General features: G+C 37.4%; 1 protein-coding gene across 7 annotated transcripts in view; it reads left to right on the top strand.

The window, feature by feature from the left end:
- dlgap4a (discs, large (Drosophila) homolog-associated protein 4a) overlaps positions 1-13615 on the top strand; it is a 97266-nt gene extending 83651 nt beyond the window's left edge. For 5 of the 7 annotated variants that reach the window (XM_016675718.1, XM_016675719.1, XM_016675723.1 and 2 more), the window contains 6 exons: positions 5822-6246; positions 6333-6430; positions 8109-8539; positions 9367-9458; positions 10379-10528; positions 10781-13615. In XM_016675718.1, the coding sequence (XP_016531204.1) occupies positions 5822-6246; positions 6333-6430; positions 8109-8539; positions 9367-9458; positions 10379-10528; positions 10781-11008 (1424 nt within the window). In that variant the 3' untranslated portion in view covers positions 11009-13615. The remainder of the gene's footprint in view (positions 1-5821; positions 6247-6332; positions 6431-8108; positions 8540-9366; positions 9459-10378; positions 10529-10780) is intronic. The other 2 variants (XM_016675722.1, XM_016675724.1) reach the window with 1 other exon arrangement.
- The last annotated feature ends 2741 nt before the right edge of the window (positions 13616-16356 follow it).

The raw sequence follows: 16356 nt of genomic DNA, 5'->3' as shown, positions 1-16356 counted from the left end.
GGTAGTAAGTAGTAGGTTTGAGTTTTTAGATTTGACTCATTTTTCTCACAGCCATTCAAGGGGAAATTGTCCGATTCTGGTCTCTGAATGATCGATTTGTGCATCTATTGTTTAGAGACGTGTGCCATTTTCATGTAGCAACTACATTCTAGTCAGTTTATAGGAACACAATCGATAATTCATCTGATTACTGTACTGTAGTGCAATTTAGCTGTTCAGACTCTTCAGGGGGCTTTTAAGGACAATCACCCTAAACAAGTTGGTGTGTGCATCAAATCTCCACATCCACACTGGAAAAAGATTATTTTACATTTGCGGAGACGTGCTAAAAATACTCGAGATGTCATGAAATCAGATTTGGAGCTTTGTTGTGGTTACAGGGTGTGTTCATGTTAATCCAGAGCCTACCGGTGTATTACCATGGATAGACTGTGAGTCATCCTCCACAGTTTTACACCCTCTTCCTCCCAGACTCATTGATGAGGTAATCTTTAGACTGAATGGGCAAACCAACTGTAGTTTCAACTGCAGATGTCTTAGTGATGAGCATCATGCCATTAGCCGTGTACAGGAAGGAGTCATCCTTTTCCAGTACTAATGGCATGTGCAAGAATTCCAGGCAGCCTGTTCATTTTACATCCAAATATAGCTTTTAGCTGTGATGCAAACATTTATTGAATTAAGAAACAAATGTCACAGTTATTATACAAGAAGGCATGAGATTATGCATGAGACATTCTTAATAAATTAACATAAAACAAAACATGGACTTGTATGATTATCATGTACTTCAGTTGAGATTTCTGTGACGTATGAAAGAAATAAAAATGTGCAGAGGTCCTGATCATTACGGAAGTATAAGGCCTAATCCATATGTAGCCGGATATCTGGGAAACCATATAGATTTTAATGCGATTTGGCCGTTTATCTACATGTAGAAACTGTTTAATATGGAAAAAAAAAAATAAGATTAATAAAAACTAAGACCAAAGTGGAGATTTGAGAAGTCTCCTTATTTGTGTTTGCGTGTGGACATTTGAAACGGGAAATTTAGAGGTCCACACAGTCTGTGTAGTCATTGTTATTGTTTGGTTGAGGAAAAGTGGCTGCCATCAGTGAGGTACTGAATTTTTTGTCGGTCCAGAAGCTTTTTGTTTGTTTTTTACAAGACCAGCTGCTTTAATACAAAGAGTTGCGATGGAGAATGAATGCTTGGAGGTCAGCTGTGTTACACCAGCCATTCCCCCCTATACAGAGGTACAATTCTGTTCGTCCACAAACTTGGTTTGATACAATTCCAAACCGACATTGTCTTGTGTTTTATGAACTTAATATTCTAACACTGTATTTAAAAGTAGTTCAACCTCTCTGTCTATTGAAACAAATGAACCTCCTAGTGATATTTCATCCCCAACAGGAAGTTGTCATTGTTTTCAAGGATTGTGATTGGCTGACAGGTTTTAGCTGTGCCTTACACTGCCCCCTATGGGTTTGGCATGTTTAAAACAATTCTCTCTTGTGCATGATATTTTTTAAGATGATGTGGCGGAAATCTTCATTTTTATAAAGGCCCGGGTGTATAAAACCCAAGATTTAACTTTTTGCAGCTTTCTGTCATAGCATGGTGTGGGATTCAACTCTGAAGCATTTTTAAAAGGGAGATTTTATTTTTAAAGGTTAGTTTATTTTGCACATAATGTGTTTATTAAAAAATGCTATTTAACACCCTGCAAAATCATTCACTGTTCTGCTGAACCACAGCAGTTTTATATTTATGAAACTTGAATAAAAGTAAATTATATAACAGATTTCAGAGGGTCCTATAATTATTCTTTTTCATTATGAAAATGGCACAGCATCATGTTAACTAAATATTCAAACAAAATCTGTATAAAATTGTCAAATTGCTGTTGTTTAGAAAAGCACCAGACTACTGATTAAAAAATGTTGAAGGCTATGATGATATTGTACATATAAATTTTCGGATTTGACGTATAAACAAGAATACAGAATAAATTCAGTATTATGTTTAATGTTATCGATTTGCTATTTTCAATAGACAACACAAGTACTTTGTGTAAATTGTTATGGGAAGCTGATTTGTGATGCAGACTATCTGAAGCAAAATAAACATTAAAAGGAGAAGTGAGATGTGTTTAAATGCTCTAGATGTCCTTGTGTTATAAAGTCTTTGTCTGCCTCTCTCGTAGGTTTACTGTGTATTAACTTTACCATTATATTAATGTGCCACTAAGCTGAGGTTTTTCTCAAGTTAATGAAAGCTAGGCATGACGGTAACACTGTATTCAAGACAGCTGGGAAAAGCATTGATGTGTAACTTTGTCCCATCAAAGGTCTTTTTGCCTGTATTCAATCATTTGATCCTGACCAGTAATTTGAATAAATGCAGTGAAGCGTATTTCAGTCTACCTTTTGTTCCATGTCTTCACCATAGGATTATGTTTTCATCAGACTTTGTATCTGTTCTGGTTGTTTAAGATCCTTTTAGAGCCAAAAGCCTTTGGAAATATTTTATTTCTAAAGCAAACTTCTGCAGTTGACGAGTCAGACAAGGCTAAAATATATTTATGCTGCCTCTTTTGTCCTTAATGTACTTCCCGTCTGAATGTGTCCCTGTTTTAATCTTTTAACCTGATTCCCACGGCCTGTCAGCCTGCAGAGTAAAATAAACAAATGGTGGAAAGAGGCTGGCTTACTACCTCTTCTCATATTTTAGGCTCATTCAAATTTTTACCGAGTCACTTCAACAAGAACCTGCATTACTAAATTTGGTGCTTGAATAGAAACTCATGTCCAGTTTTTTTTAAACCTCAAATTAGTTTTTTTATTAATTGAAAAAAAAACATATCTAAATAAACTCAGATGTGAGCCTGATTTAATTTCATTTTAAAATATCAATTTAAAGTAATTCGATTTATTTATTTATTTTTTTTCAGTAAAGATATATTAATGGAAGCATCGCATGCATACTGAAGCGTTAGGTAGATGTGAGAAGTCCATTAATGGTCATCTGATGTCTCTCTGACCTAACCTGTTTATGGAGTTGGAGTATTATGAATCAGAGTTGACATGTGACACATTTTGTTTATTTGATGAAGCTGATTTTGGTCGTGTGGAAATATGTATGAATTGAAAAAGTATTTGGGCCCCTGAAAATATAAATTGTAACAAGAACCAATGGTTATAGATTCATTTTGACACAAAACTGCAAGTCATGTTTATGTCCGTCATATCCTAGATGTAGCTGTTGATGTCTGCCTGTAAGTGCATCATATTGATTTAAATGGTGGGAATTATATTACACGCCCAATAAGTTGCTCAGCGTTTGAGCTTGATGAATAATGGTGAGATGTCTTGCAGACTAAAAGGCTGATGGAGGTCCACGGTTTCAGAAGCCGATGTGTGTTTCCCTGATAACGTGTGTGCTTGTAGACACCAAATGTAACAGTCATTCAAAGTTACTCGGCCACATTCTTCAACAAGAGGAATGTTATCAATCTGCGCTCTAAGTTCTGTATGAAACGCCTCATTCATTTGGAATAAATGTTATCTTGTGTCCTTGAGAAGTGGAGTTTTGTGAGGCTAGACTATGACTGCAGACCAGAGAAGCTTGCAGTACTTGAATTGCATGACCTGGATTCCAGAGTCGTGTTTGTGTATGTTAGTGGGATTTAATGAGGGCCTTACTGGTTCTTTGCGTCACTGGCTGCTGATGGAAGTGCAGTTCTCTGAGAATTATAGGGTGTTGGTTTGCTATTTAGATGGAACTACTACTGGAGAAAATTACTTCAGAATTTTCAGTCTTTTAGCAAAAGTAATTTCAATTGCCTGGTCAGCTATTTTAAACCAAGTATTTTATCCATTACGTGTGTTTTTTAAGACCTGTATTCTGCCAGATGGTTGTGGTATGGTTTGATTCTTTAATGTTCTAGTAATGTTTTGACAATCAACATGTGGTGACATTTGTCTCCCATTCTCCTAAATGTTACAAGACTGGAGAGAATTCTGCATCATCTAACACCACCCCTGCTGTTTTATTCATGAGAGAGAAAAACAAATAAAAGTTAATTTTTTCCCCCAATCACAATGAATATTTGTGCTTGGGCTAATTCAACAGAGGTCCAGCCAACTGGTGCTAGTCTTATAATTAGGTCAGTGGAAATCACCTGAGTGGAGTGGCTGTATCTCAAATGATTGTAGTAAAAGGACACCTGTGCCTTTAAGGGCCGTTCACTGGTTAATCAGTATTCCTGGCTACCATTACAGTATGAAGACACATGTACCCTTCAAGGAAATCAGAAAAAAGGTTATTGCAAAGTATAAGTCAGGGGGACGAATACATAAACCCTCTAAAGTACTGAACATCCCCTGGAGATGTTCAGTACTCCAGGGGATGTACTGAGGGGATGTACTGAGATCCTGGAGATCAGATACCTGATGATACATCTATCATCAAATGGAATAAATGTATGGTTCATGTCTAAGACTGCCTAGAGGTCATCCTATCAAACTGAGTGACCCTTCAAAAAGGGGACTAGTGAGCGAGAGGTCTGTTACTGAGCAGGTGTGTTCTGGTTTGATATTCTCATAGAATAATCTTTAGTATACGAGTGTATTAATTAGTCAGGCTGTTTGCTCAGGTAGCTAGCCTGTGCTCTTCTGCCTAACAGACATGCTGTTCATATTGTGGACTGTAGTTTTGAGACATTATCCTGCTAACCCACTAGGGGGATTAGCAGTACTTGCCAAGAACACATGTTGTCATGCAGGACATGTTACACAGGTTATAATGTCTGCTGCCTGGAAATTAATCTGTTTGCATGTCAACAGATCACCATCCACCACAACTCTTTGAAGATACCTGGATTATGACATCAAGTTTACATTTTCCATAAAAGAAGTATTTTTGAGTTGAATTTAATTGATTCGCAATATTTTCTGTTCTTTTCTAAGTCTAAAAATATTTCTATATTATCAAACAGCATAATTGCATTTCAAAATAGTAGAGAAATTTATATACGTTTTCCTGAAAATTCTGTTCTATTTTGAAGCATAGATAAGTAACATCTAGTTGTCTGTCAGTTTTTTTTAATCCAATTTCTCTGCTTCCAGCTTCCCTTTCATTCTATTTATACTTTGGAGCAAAACTTTTCATGCTGTGGGTGACGCAAAACCCATTATGTCTAATTTTTTTATTTTTATTTTTTTAATTAATGCACATAGGTCTTAGATTTCTGTCTGAGTGTCTGTGTTCATGAAAGAAGGCTATTAACAGGAAAGTCAGAAGAAACTCCCTAGAGCTTAAAGCATATAAAGGAGTGGCATGTAAGAGAAGATCCCAAGAGACACACTGACGTCAGTGAATCAACCATCGGTACAAACTCATCTCAGGGAAGCACAGAGGTAGCAGTCAGTACTGCTTCATAAATGCAGTAATGCGGGCAAAGCATAGGTTAGTTTTTCAGTTGACATGGTAACGGTTTTAACTTTTGGCCCTTCATATCTTCCATATGTCCAAACGGTGCGCAGAACCAATCACTAAATTTGAATATGAGTGAATGTTCCCTTATTTCAATGTCACTTAATGAAGCACGTTATATGTATTGATTACACTCAGATTTGTACAAAATTTTATCTTTGTTAATGAGAATTTTCCACATACAGCTAATGAAAACATGACATTTAAGAATTGAATATTACATCAGACTAATAAAAGAAAAATTAATACAGAAAAGTGGGGCTTTTTTTTCTTTTAATTTATGGTTTCTTTTCCCCCCCCCCCCTTATCTCTTGTGAACAGTCAGCAATAGGAAGGCTCCCCCTCCAGTCCCACCTCGCTCCGCCTCAAAGCCCCTCATCTCGGTGACGTTGCAGAGCAGCACTGAGTCGGCCCAAGACACATACCTTGACCAACAAGACCGGGGCAGCGAGGTCAACAGCCAATCGGGGCGCAGCAACTCATCCGACAGTCTCTGTAGCATACGTACAGGCAGCCTGTTGAAGAGAACCCAGCCTCCAAAAGCCCTCATCTCAGTCGTAAGCCCTGCACTCGCTGCAGGCTCTGGGCCCCCGGTTCCTGCCCCCCGTGACCTCTCCTCCACCACTGTTGCGACCACCACCACCTCAACATCTACTCGGTCCCAAAATGACACCGTGAGCCCTGGTGCCAGCCTAGAGCAGCCCCCAACGGCACCCAAGAGGAAGCTCTCCTCTATTGGAATCCAGGTAGGCCTGCTTTGGTTTTTCACACACAACCGTGAAAACCTTTGGAGCTACAATCCTCTAAAGTTTTAATGTTGTTGATATCTTAGGTGGATTGTCTTCTTCCAGTCCCAAGAGAGGAGCCCGTACCTCTGACTGCACCTTTAAAGTTTCAGTCGATTGGCGTTCAAGTTGAGAACGGCAGGCCGTAAGCAACGTTGCATATATTTGATAATTACAAATATACAAACAAGTATTATCATTCTTTCTATCCTTCTTGCTGTGATTGGTCAATAATTATTTCCGTTCTGAAGTGACGTCACACTTAGTGTGACGGCAGTTTCTGAACTCTGTACTACTCCCAAACATTTTTTTAGGCTCCACCTTTTTACTTTATTAGCCTTGCTCTTTTCCCTCCATCAGAACTGTATGTTTACACATGCAAACGGGTATCTCAGCCCTCCATCTACAGTCGATTTAGTCATTTACTATTCATATGTCAGACTCTTTCCAGGATGTTTTAGTTCCATATAAACATTTGGTCTTGCATATCTTTGTCCAGAGATTAACTATTGGAAAATCTTTAGCGCAATTAGTCTTTTATCCTCTTGAAGAGCTGAACTCTCTAACATTCTGAATGCAGCTGCGAATCAGTTGATAATTTAAACCTTGTGACTGTGTCAAACGACCACTAACCTTTAATCTCTTTAAGATAATGAGGGCATTACTAAAACTGGACTTCATTTCCTCTTGGTGATTGTAAAATGTCTGACCTGTTCCAGCTTGTGAGGAGCTTTATAGGTTCCAGTTTGGTCTCACATCTGCACTGTTTATGAATGATGATTCAGGGTGCTGAATGTGACTGGTGCGCTAAAAGCAATTCTTTCATTATTTCAAACTTGATGAAAACATACGCATCTTGTGAGATCACAATAACTGTCCCAGTGAAAACACATTTCCACTGAACAGTAAGCACTTTAAAGTTCAGAGATCTTACTTTGATAATTTATTCTATTTTTATTTTTCTAATGAAATCAGGTTGTCATTAACAGAACAGCCTAACACAACTGTGAAACGGTAAATGAAAAACATCACCAGGACCTGATAAGGTCTAGGTATCTGCTGTAGAAGCTTGATTGAGCAGCTGAAATGCGTCAATAGGAAATGGTTTTCTTTTTAAATAGCTCCTTACAGTTTTTGTGCTTCCACTGACTTCATTTTTAGGTAACGATCAAGTAGATTTTATCTGTTTCCTGGCACAAACCAGTTTCTTACATAATTTATAGTTAATCACATCCTAGAAACTGCACTGATCAACATTCACACCTGCTCATTGTTGGCATATTGTCACAGAACTCTGACGCTGAGCAGTATGCTAACCTTTTTATTTTTATTTCTCTGTGAACACCTATGCATGTATGTGTATGTAGTGCATTTCCAGCCTTATTCCCCCATAGCTAAGGTTTACTGATAGTTCATCTTGGTTGTTGGTGATTCTGCCAGTTGGCTTTGCAGCAAAACAAAGCTCTGATTGATGTCTCTTTTCTCTTAATTTGACTTTACTGAGCGGAACCTAGAGTGGAGCTGGCAATTCTAATGTGTTCTGTTCAGAGTAATTTCGCTGTAATCTTATTTGACTGCTTGCTGCTTTTTCTCCTGCCTATTGTATCAGATGACAGCAGTTTCATAAACATTAATGCTCAGTAGTATATTTCTTTCCAGTTTTACTCCTGCCATGTCCCGTATGTCATGACTTTTTGGGCTCTTAATGCCTCATTATTTTGGATTCTAATGCATTCTGTCCTCAAACTCATGGTATGGGCCCAAAGTCCAATTATCTTCTTTAGGTTTTTCAGTAGCTGATGTTTTTGTTCATATCTCTGCAGTCTCAGTCGGGATAACAGCATGGCCTCCAGACAAAATACAGAGGTTGAGTCTCAGCCGCAGGATGCCACACCCACAGAAAACGCAACCAATTGCACCAACAGCCAGACTCTGAATAGCACCACAACTAACGGACAAGACAAAGCCATGGAACAGCATCACCTTAAACACACGTCGGCTCCGTCAAGGACATCCAGCTCGCCTCCCGAGACTCTGGACCCAGCTTTAGACCCCTCCTCCCTGCCGCCTCCAGACCCCAGCCTCGAGTCTGGGAACTGCAGCTCCCAGGGAGACGGCATGCACTCCAGTACGCCAGCGTGCCTCCGAGACGGGAACTGGTTCCTGAAGCTGCTGCAGGCAGAAACGGGCCGCATGGAGGGCTGGTGTCAACAGATGGACCAGGAGACCAAAGACAACAATCTCTCAGAGGAGGGTAAGAGAACATCAAAACATTTAGGCCTAGTCGACTTTTGAATGTCTGCCATCCTCATGTATTACAACATGCATTAGAGCTGCATAATGTAATATGAATATAGTCATAGCATTATCACTGCATGCAAAATTTGTTTTGCAAAGGATGATTTGGCCAAAATCTTCCAAGTGCTTTGAACTTGCATTTTTCATGCTAATGTTTAGTGAGATGGGCAGAGTCCACAGCTTGTATGGCTGTAAGCTTTAATCCATTTCCTTTTGGTTATCATGGCAACATTAGATTCCATTTGACCTCTTCTATACGTACTTTATTCATATATCCATACTAAGTTTTTTTTGTAACTGGGTTTTTAAAGCAAGGACACATTTCACAGACTTCTGTAGGTTATGTCTCAAAACGTGTTTGTGTCTGTTGAGTTAAAGCAGTACATCCTTTACTGCCGTTAACTCAACTACTGCAGACCATTAAAGTGGGTGTAGGCTCTTCTACAGTTGGTTTGACTCCACTGCAGTCGTGTGATGTTTTCATCTTCCAGAATATGAAGCAGGCTCTCAGACCAGTCAATATCTACTTTCTGAAATATAAATGAGGGAAGACAACGAGCAGTAAAGGGTTTTTCAAATAGTCATTCTTTCTGTTCTGAGATGTTCAATAATGAGTTCCCATTTACATGCAAATACAGGGAATAAAATCACTGAATTGGAAGCAAAAAAATATGGTGAATGAAGGGCTTGTAAAAACACTGTTTAGTGTGACAAGACAAACATCACACACATAATTTTACATCTTGTGCAAAGTGTAAAGATGTGTGTCTTTGCCTATTTCAGTGTTGGGGACAATCCGTAGTGCAGTAGGGAGTGCTCAGCTTCTCATTTCACAGAAGTTTGAGCAGTTCAGAGGCCTCTGCAACGAGAATCTGGTGAGTAGTTTTATTACACCCTCAGTATTTCTCTGCAGATTAATGCTACCCTATTTACAGGGTAGATATTCTCATCGTTGCACCATTTACTTGCCAGTTTGGTCAGACTTGCAGCTCACAACGAGTTACTGCATTTGACTCGCGTGGAAAAAAAACCCATTTCTGCTAATCCAAATTTTATGGCTCCCAGTACAAAGCACTGATCCTAAATCAGTGCTTTTGTACTGAAGGAGGATGTATAAAGAGGTGAAAGTAGCATAGGAGGAAGTAGCTTTTTGCCTGATAAACTTTATGCTCACAAACATCTCAACTCCCTGTTCAGGCAAAAGGGCTGATTCAGTCATTGTTCTGTGTATAAATGGCCACATGTTTATAAATGATTCCTGTTTTTAATGAATAAAACCGTCTGTCCTCTGTGCAACAACAGCCAATCAGACGGAGTATTGCATGATTTCTAATAGCTTCCAATCTTTAGAGACATGTGGAACCATGCTTTCTTTTTCCCTTTTTGTTTTATTTTTGTAATTGCATGCATACATAATTACAGACATACTGCTTTATTTACATCCTTTTTTTTAATTTATAGGTTTTGTAACTCTAAAATTTGGTAATTGCCCTATAAATCTAATCCATCAACTTTCATTTTGTGTGTGTGATTTGATTCCTGCAGTACTGATGACTTGTATAGTCATCAGAACAAAATTTTTGGTCTAACTTTGCTGCTGTTAAACTTTAATCCTGCATGTTTTCTATTCCTATTTTCATATGGTCAGGATGTGCTTTCTCTTGATCCATTAGTTTAGCATTGTTGACAACGAAAAGTCAAATATTTCCTTCAATTTCTAATCTAATAAAATATTTTAAATGGATTTTTTTTTTTTTTTTGTAATTTTTTTCCTTTTTTTTTACCAAAAACATAGAACTTGAATGCGAACCCAAGACCAACGGCACAGGACCTTGCAGGCTTCTGGGATCTGCTGCAGCTCTCAATAGAAGACATCAGCATGAAATTTGACGAGCTCTACCAACTAAAGGCGAACAACTGGCAACTTCCAGAGAAGCCGGAGAAGGTGATTGTTGTCAGTGTACTGTACAACAATTATACATGCATAGTCATTATATAAATAATGAGAACAATGTTTAGTACTATTGTTCTCATTGTTATCGTTAATCATCAAATTGCTACCTTAAATAAGTTCCAAATTTTTACTGATTGAGTTGTTTTCAACTTTGAGATTATTGCAACTTTTTAATTAGCATTATGACTTAATGCGTCTTCATTTAGTTTCCCTCACATTCCTTTACCCGTGACATAATTTTCTCAGGATGAAAACAAGCAGCTTCCGTCATCTGTGCCAAAGAAGCAGTCTAAGCCGCGGCTGTCAACAGGGAAGGACAGGAGCGTGGACTCTGCTGTGGACAAGCAGCGGCAGGAAGCCAGAAAGCGTTTGATGGCAGCGAAAAAGGCAGCGTCGGTACGACAGAACTCCGCCACGGAAAGTGCTGACAGCATCGAAATCTACGTCCCCGAGGCCCAGACCCGCCTCTGAGAACAAGCCACCACCGATGATGAAACAAAATCCTGACTCACTTTCAGATACCCGTTGACACAGACACACAGTTTTGAGATGAACACACACACGCGCGTATGACGGATGCACAGAGGCCGATCTGCTTCAGCAGTGCGGCTGATGGATAAAAGACGTGAGGATCACAGGGCACCGTAATATTCCAGGTCGTAATCTGGCCGCCTTGGGACAGAAAAACCTTCACAGATGTTTAATACTATTGTTCTCATTGTTATTGTTGATATTATAATTATCTCCTAAAATATTTCAAGACTGTCTTTAATTGTGCGAGTATCTTGGATTAGGACATCATGTACCTTGTGAACTGAAAAATCTTGGTATCCCAGAAGTTTACGTTTTAGGAAAAAAAAAAAAAAAAAAAAAAAATCCCCTCACTGCTGAGTCTACCGGCAAATTGTGGCTGTGCGGTTTACGAGCTGAGCTACCATCCACACACACTCAGGACACACATGCAGGTGTACTCGCTGTCCACAGAGTCTTCCTGTTCTCTCTTTGTATTTGGCGTGTGGTGCAAGCTCTTTACTGTGTGAGGAATACAAGATGGCATTTGAACCGAAGAGAACAAGAGGAAGGCAGTAGCATATATTATAAATAACACACTATTACAATGTTAATTTTGTAAATGCTGTATACCAGAATAATTGTTAGAAAGAGGTCAGTGTTAAGCACGAAGTTAGTTTTTTATAAATCGAGTACATTTACTGTCATGATATATTAGCACTTGATACAATCATTCACTTCATCTTTTTTCCTCTATTCCTCCCTTTCACAAACATTCATCTCAAGCTGTCAGTCAATATCCAATCATATGTTGATTTTTTTTTTTTTTTTTGAGCAAGTGATTTATGGAAAGTCTGCTTAATTAATCATCTATAGTGGAATGTATGAACTTATGACTTGGTCACCGCACTTTCAGTTCACCACAGATCAAGTTTGGCCACCTTTTTATTTTCCTAATCATTCTAACTTTTCACTGCATCCCGATGGGATGTGGGGGACCAAGACATTCACCTCTCAATGTGGCGTTCCCGTTCAACCGAGCCGCAGCATGAGGTGGGGAGGGCGGAGGGAGGGTTACTCGCTCCTGGTAAGGGATCGAAATAGGAAAGCAATAATCTAATTCAGACCAATGCAAGCTGCAGGTGTCCATTCTTAAATTGCGTATCTTAATGTGAAGGACAAAAAGAGCGAACTGTGCTGTTGAAATGAAAAATCTCAGGTTGAACACTTGATAGTAAAACCACTATACATTGAATATTTGCTGTATAAGCTTAAAACAATTGGCCAAATGCTCTGAACCTTTCGAAAACGCTTCTTATGCATCCGGACGTAATAAGAGATGCTCCTCCCCCTCCCAAGTGTGGTGCAGTTTTGTACAGTCTTAATACGACGAATGACATGTCCGTCGCCTCATTTGTTGCATCATGATTTTTTATTTTTATTTTGTTAGAATCAAACTGAGGTACAACTGTTTAACTTTAAGTTTTAATGTAATTGACTTTTTTTTTTTTACTTTCATCTTTAATATAAATTACAAAAACATGTAATTTAACAAATGTTTGAAATGCAAGAAAATTTCTACTCTGCCAAGTTAGCAACTCATTTCAGTTTCGTTTGATCACTTTATTTAAATTTTTATTTAAATATGTTTTGAGTTCAACTGCAATTTTTTTTTCATGTGTTTTGCCTCTTCATATGTGACATGTCATGTCTTATAGATTTGAATTAGAATATTTTTTTCAAAACAATAAATTTGAGAACTTTATGATTGGAGCTGGACTTTGCAAATGATCCTTCAGACATACATGTATAGAGGGCCAAAAGTGCTACAATTCACCAAATAGATTAAAAAAAAAAGTTTACCCTTATGTGGTATGTGATTGCTTAAAAATGAAATGATTACATGAAACAAGTTCAAAATGGATCAAATATTTTACTTCTTTTTAATTATTATTTATTCTTTTTTCATCATTATCTCATTTTACTTGCACTCCTACAGTAGACCCGACTGCTTTAATCTGCGCAGCAGATAACTACAGAACAATCACCTTGTCTATCTTGTGTGATCACAGTTTCATTTTGATTAGTAAATCTGACCAATCAAATAAATTGTGACACAGGATGATAAAATAAACATGGATGCCTTTTGTAATAAATTCAGTTTGTTAAAACAGTGTTTTTAATATTTGTGTATTTTATAAATTGGAATGTTTATGTAACTAGAGATACTTTAGTTAAGTTATGCATTACCAATTTCAATTACATTATCACATATTTCAGTTTTTCATTTTTGTGTGTTTTATAGAATTCTGGCACTTTTGTCCCTCCATTTTTAGGTTGGTGAAGATTGTTTCTCTAAGAGCTGGTTCTCCCCCTACTTGTCAGTTAATGTGTGACACTCAGAACATGTATTGCTTCTTCTTTGAGTCGGTCATAAATGATCAAGCAAAGGATGTTGAACTGGGAATGCTAATACAGCGCTGCATAATCAGTTCTATTTGTATAGCATCAACAGTGGACATGTGCACCTCATTGTCCAAAGAAATCATTAAACATCCCTTTGCTACATGTCCTGGTCATCATTCCTGCTGTCTTTCTTTATTGCACTCATTCATGATCCAATGGTAATATTAGCTGCCAAGTTGATATTACACCTATAGTAAATTCTAAACATTACTGCAGATCTTTTATTGTTACTGTGTAATCTCTGAAAGCATGGCCTTTCTTTAATATAAGATATACAAAGATTCTTACCAGTTTCAGTGTTCCTTTAACTGGGTCTTGCAAATGATCTGTGTGAGGCATTCAGGGTATGTACTGTGCGTTGGCGTTTATAACTGTGACGAATGGTGGCAAGCCCTTTCTCTCTCTCTTTTTTCGTATCATTTTTGAGCCGGATCCCTTTATCTGCCCATACACTGAGATCAAGACTTCCGATCAGGGATCTTTAGACAGTTTACCAGTACTTCCCGAGTTTCAAAGGGCTACAAAATGGACAAACGTTGACCAGAAGGTGCAACTCTGGAGATGCATTTTGCTAATGTGCTTTTCAGCCACCATGTGAGTGAGGCAATATTTTCCCGGCTATGTGAGGAATAAGTTTATTGTGGCTGCTTGATGGACTGAAACACATAATCATTAAATAGTACATTCTTACTGCAGAACCTATCCTTAGTGGCCTCATCTCCCTGGCCACATGTCTGTCCTCTCAGAGAGCCAGCTAGTCAAATAAGCAAAAACTGTAGTTCCAGAATCTGTTGTACTGAATAATTTTACACGAGAAGCACATATCTTACACATGAAGGGTTGTTTAAAGTTAACTGTGTATTAGTTAGACACTGTGAACCTAGTTTCTTTCAAAGATAAGAATTGTGATTGCAATGATTTATGTGGCATATTTTCTGTATTACATAAGATGTAGAATTAAAGAGGAATGCCACTGAGTTTTTGGAATGTATATTTTTATTTATTGTGTATAAAATTAATGAATTGTCTCAATTCTATTAATTCTTCTTATACATGGCACATAGAAAAAAATATATACAGCAAACCAGTCTTTGTGTTTCCAGATTGTTTTGTGTTCAGTTGATACATTTGCTTTATAACCAAAAATAAAACGAGGATCAGCAACTGATTTCTTTTTCTTCATATTAGCCCTAGTCAGAAAAACAGCACCTGCCATAAGGACAACAAAAACTGCAGTTCATACGCTCAATATGGACAATTGTGTTATGAAAATTCTGACAATAAATTCTATTTTTCTGATTGTCTAGAACAGAAACTGCAGCAGGTATTACCTAATATGATATCTGATGTACTCTTTGCTTTTTGTTGCTGCAGATTGTAGAGCAGCAACGAAAACAAGCATTCAGGCCATAAAAGGTAACCTGTGTTAGAAGTAATGACACTGTACTGGTGCCAGTAATTTTCTCACATATGGATGCAATGTGTGTGTTTCTGTGTACTTCCACATATTTACGCAATGCAACATAGTCATCATGTATGCTTATCTATAAACATTTCAAAGTTACTTCATCCTTGACCCATTTAACAAAACCTCAAGAAAAAAGGAATGCAGTACACATCATCTGTCCTTCTCTTGATTATAGCTCCCCCTACTGGCTTGTTGTGAAAGACAAACTTTCAAAAAAGAAAAACTTTGATATATTATTAAAATATCTAATATGTTTTATCGATTGAAGCAATTAATCAGTCAATGAAAAGTAAGGATTATTTACTTTACAAAATAAAATTCTTTCAAAAGTTCAATGAATTTTCACCTCTTATGCAATCCGAGCTAACATTATTTTTACACACATTTGATGGATTTTTTTTAGTATTATTTAATTGTTCTACTTTACTTTCAACAAAACTAAAGGTAAAATAAAAATACTTTTAGAATAAAACATATTATTAGAAAGCAGAAAGTCATACAAAACCATAGAACAAATTAAATGAACAAACTAGAAATCTAAAAATTTATTTTGTTATTTAAATATGACCAAATATAACAGAAAAAAGTCTTAAATTATCCTTATTTACTTTATCCTACCTTATTTTTGTTATTGTTATATAGTTTTTTTTTGTTTTGTTTGTTTCTTCATTGTTTATTCACATTGGGACAAGAGTTAAGTAATACTGGATACTTTGACATTTATAGCCTTAACCAATTTGCAATTCACAACCCAAGATGGACCACGTAGGAAGTTAAAGTATCACACATATCATACATAACAAGTACAAGTAAAACGTAACTAATAAAACATATTTCCTAAAAGGCTACTCAAGCAACTGATATGATCATCTAACTTTAATACATAAAGATGATGACTTTAGACCAGGGGTGTCCAAAGTCGGTCTTCCAGGGGTTATCCTGCATGGTTTAGTTTTCTCCCTGGTGGTAGTAACAACCATTTCAGTATGTCAGAGTTCTTCTTAGGCCTCTAATGAGCCATCATTTGATCCAGGTGTGTTAAACCAGGGAGAGAACTAAAACATGCAGGCCCTCGTGGACTGACTTTGGGCACCCCTGCTTTAGACTGATCAAAATGTAAGGTTATGTGTAAATTCTGGCTTTTCAAAATGAAGACATTAATACAAATAAATAATATGCTTACAAAACTAGAAAATTCCTGAAGAAATTTCACTGGGGCCTGCCAATGTGTGCCCATCGGTTTGGACCCAGCGTTCTGATGCTAAAAATAAGCATTAATGCTAAGCTTGGCTAAATTGTAGTCAATAACCTGTGGAGAGGCAGAAGCATGTTGACTAAGCTGTACTTGTACCATTCATTATGTTAAAATCAATGC

The sequence above is a fragment of the Poecilia formosa genome, unplaced genomic scaffold (assembly GCF_000485575.1).
Source record: "Poecilia formosa unplaced genomic scaffold, Poecilia_formosa-5.1.2 Scaffold120, whole genome shotgun sequence".
Taxonomy (NCBI): Eukaryota; Metazoa; Chordata; class Actinopteri; order Cyprinodontiformes; family Poeciliidae; genus Poecilia; species Poecilia formosa.
The sequence above is the reverse complement of the archived record's forward strand: the minus strand, read 5'-3'. Positions and strand labels throughout refer to the sequence as shown.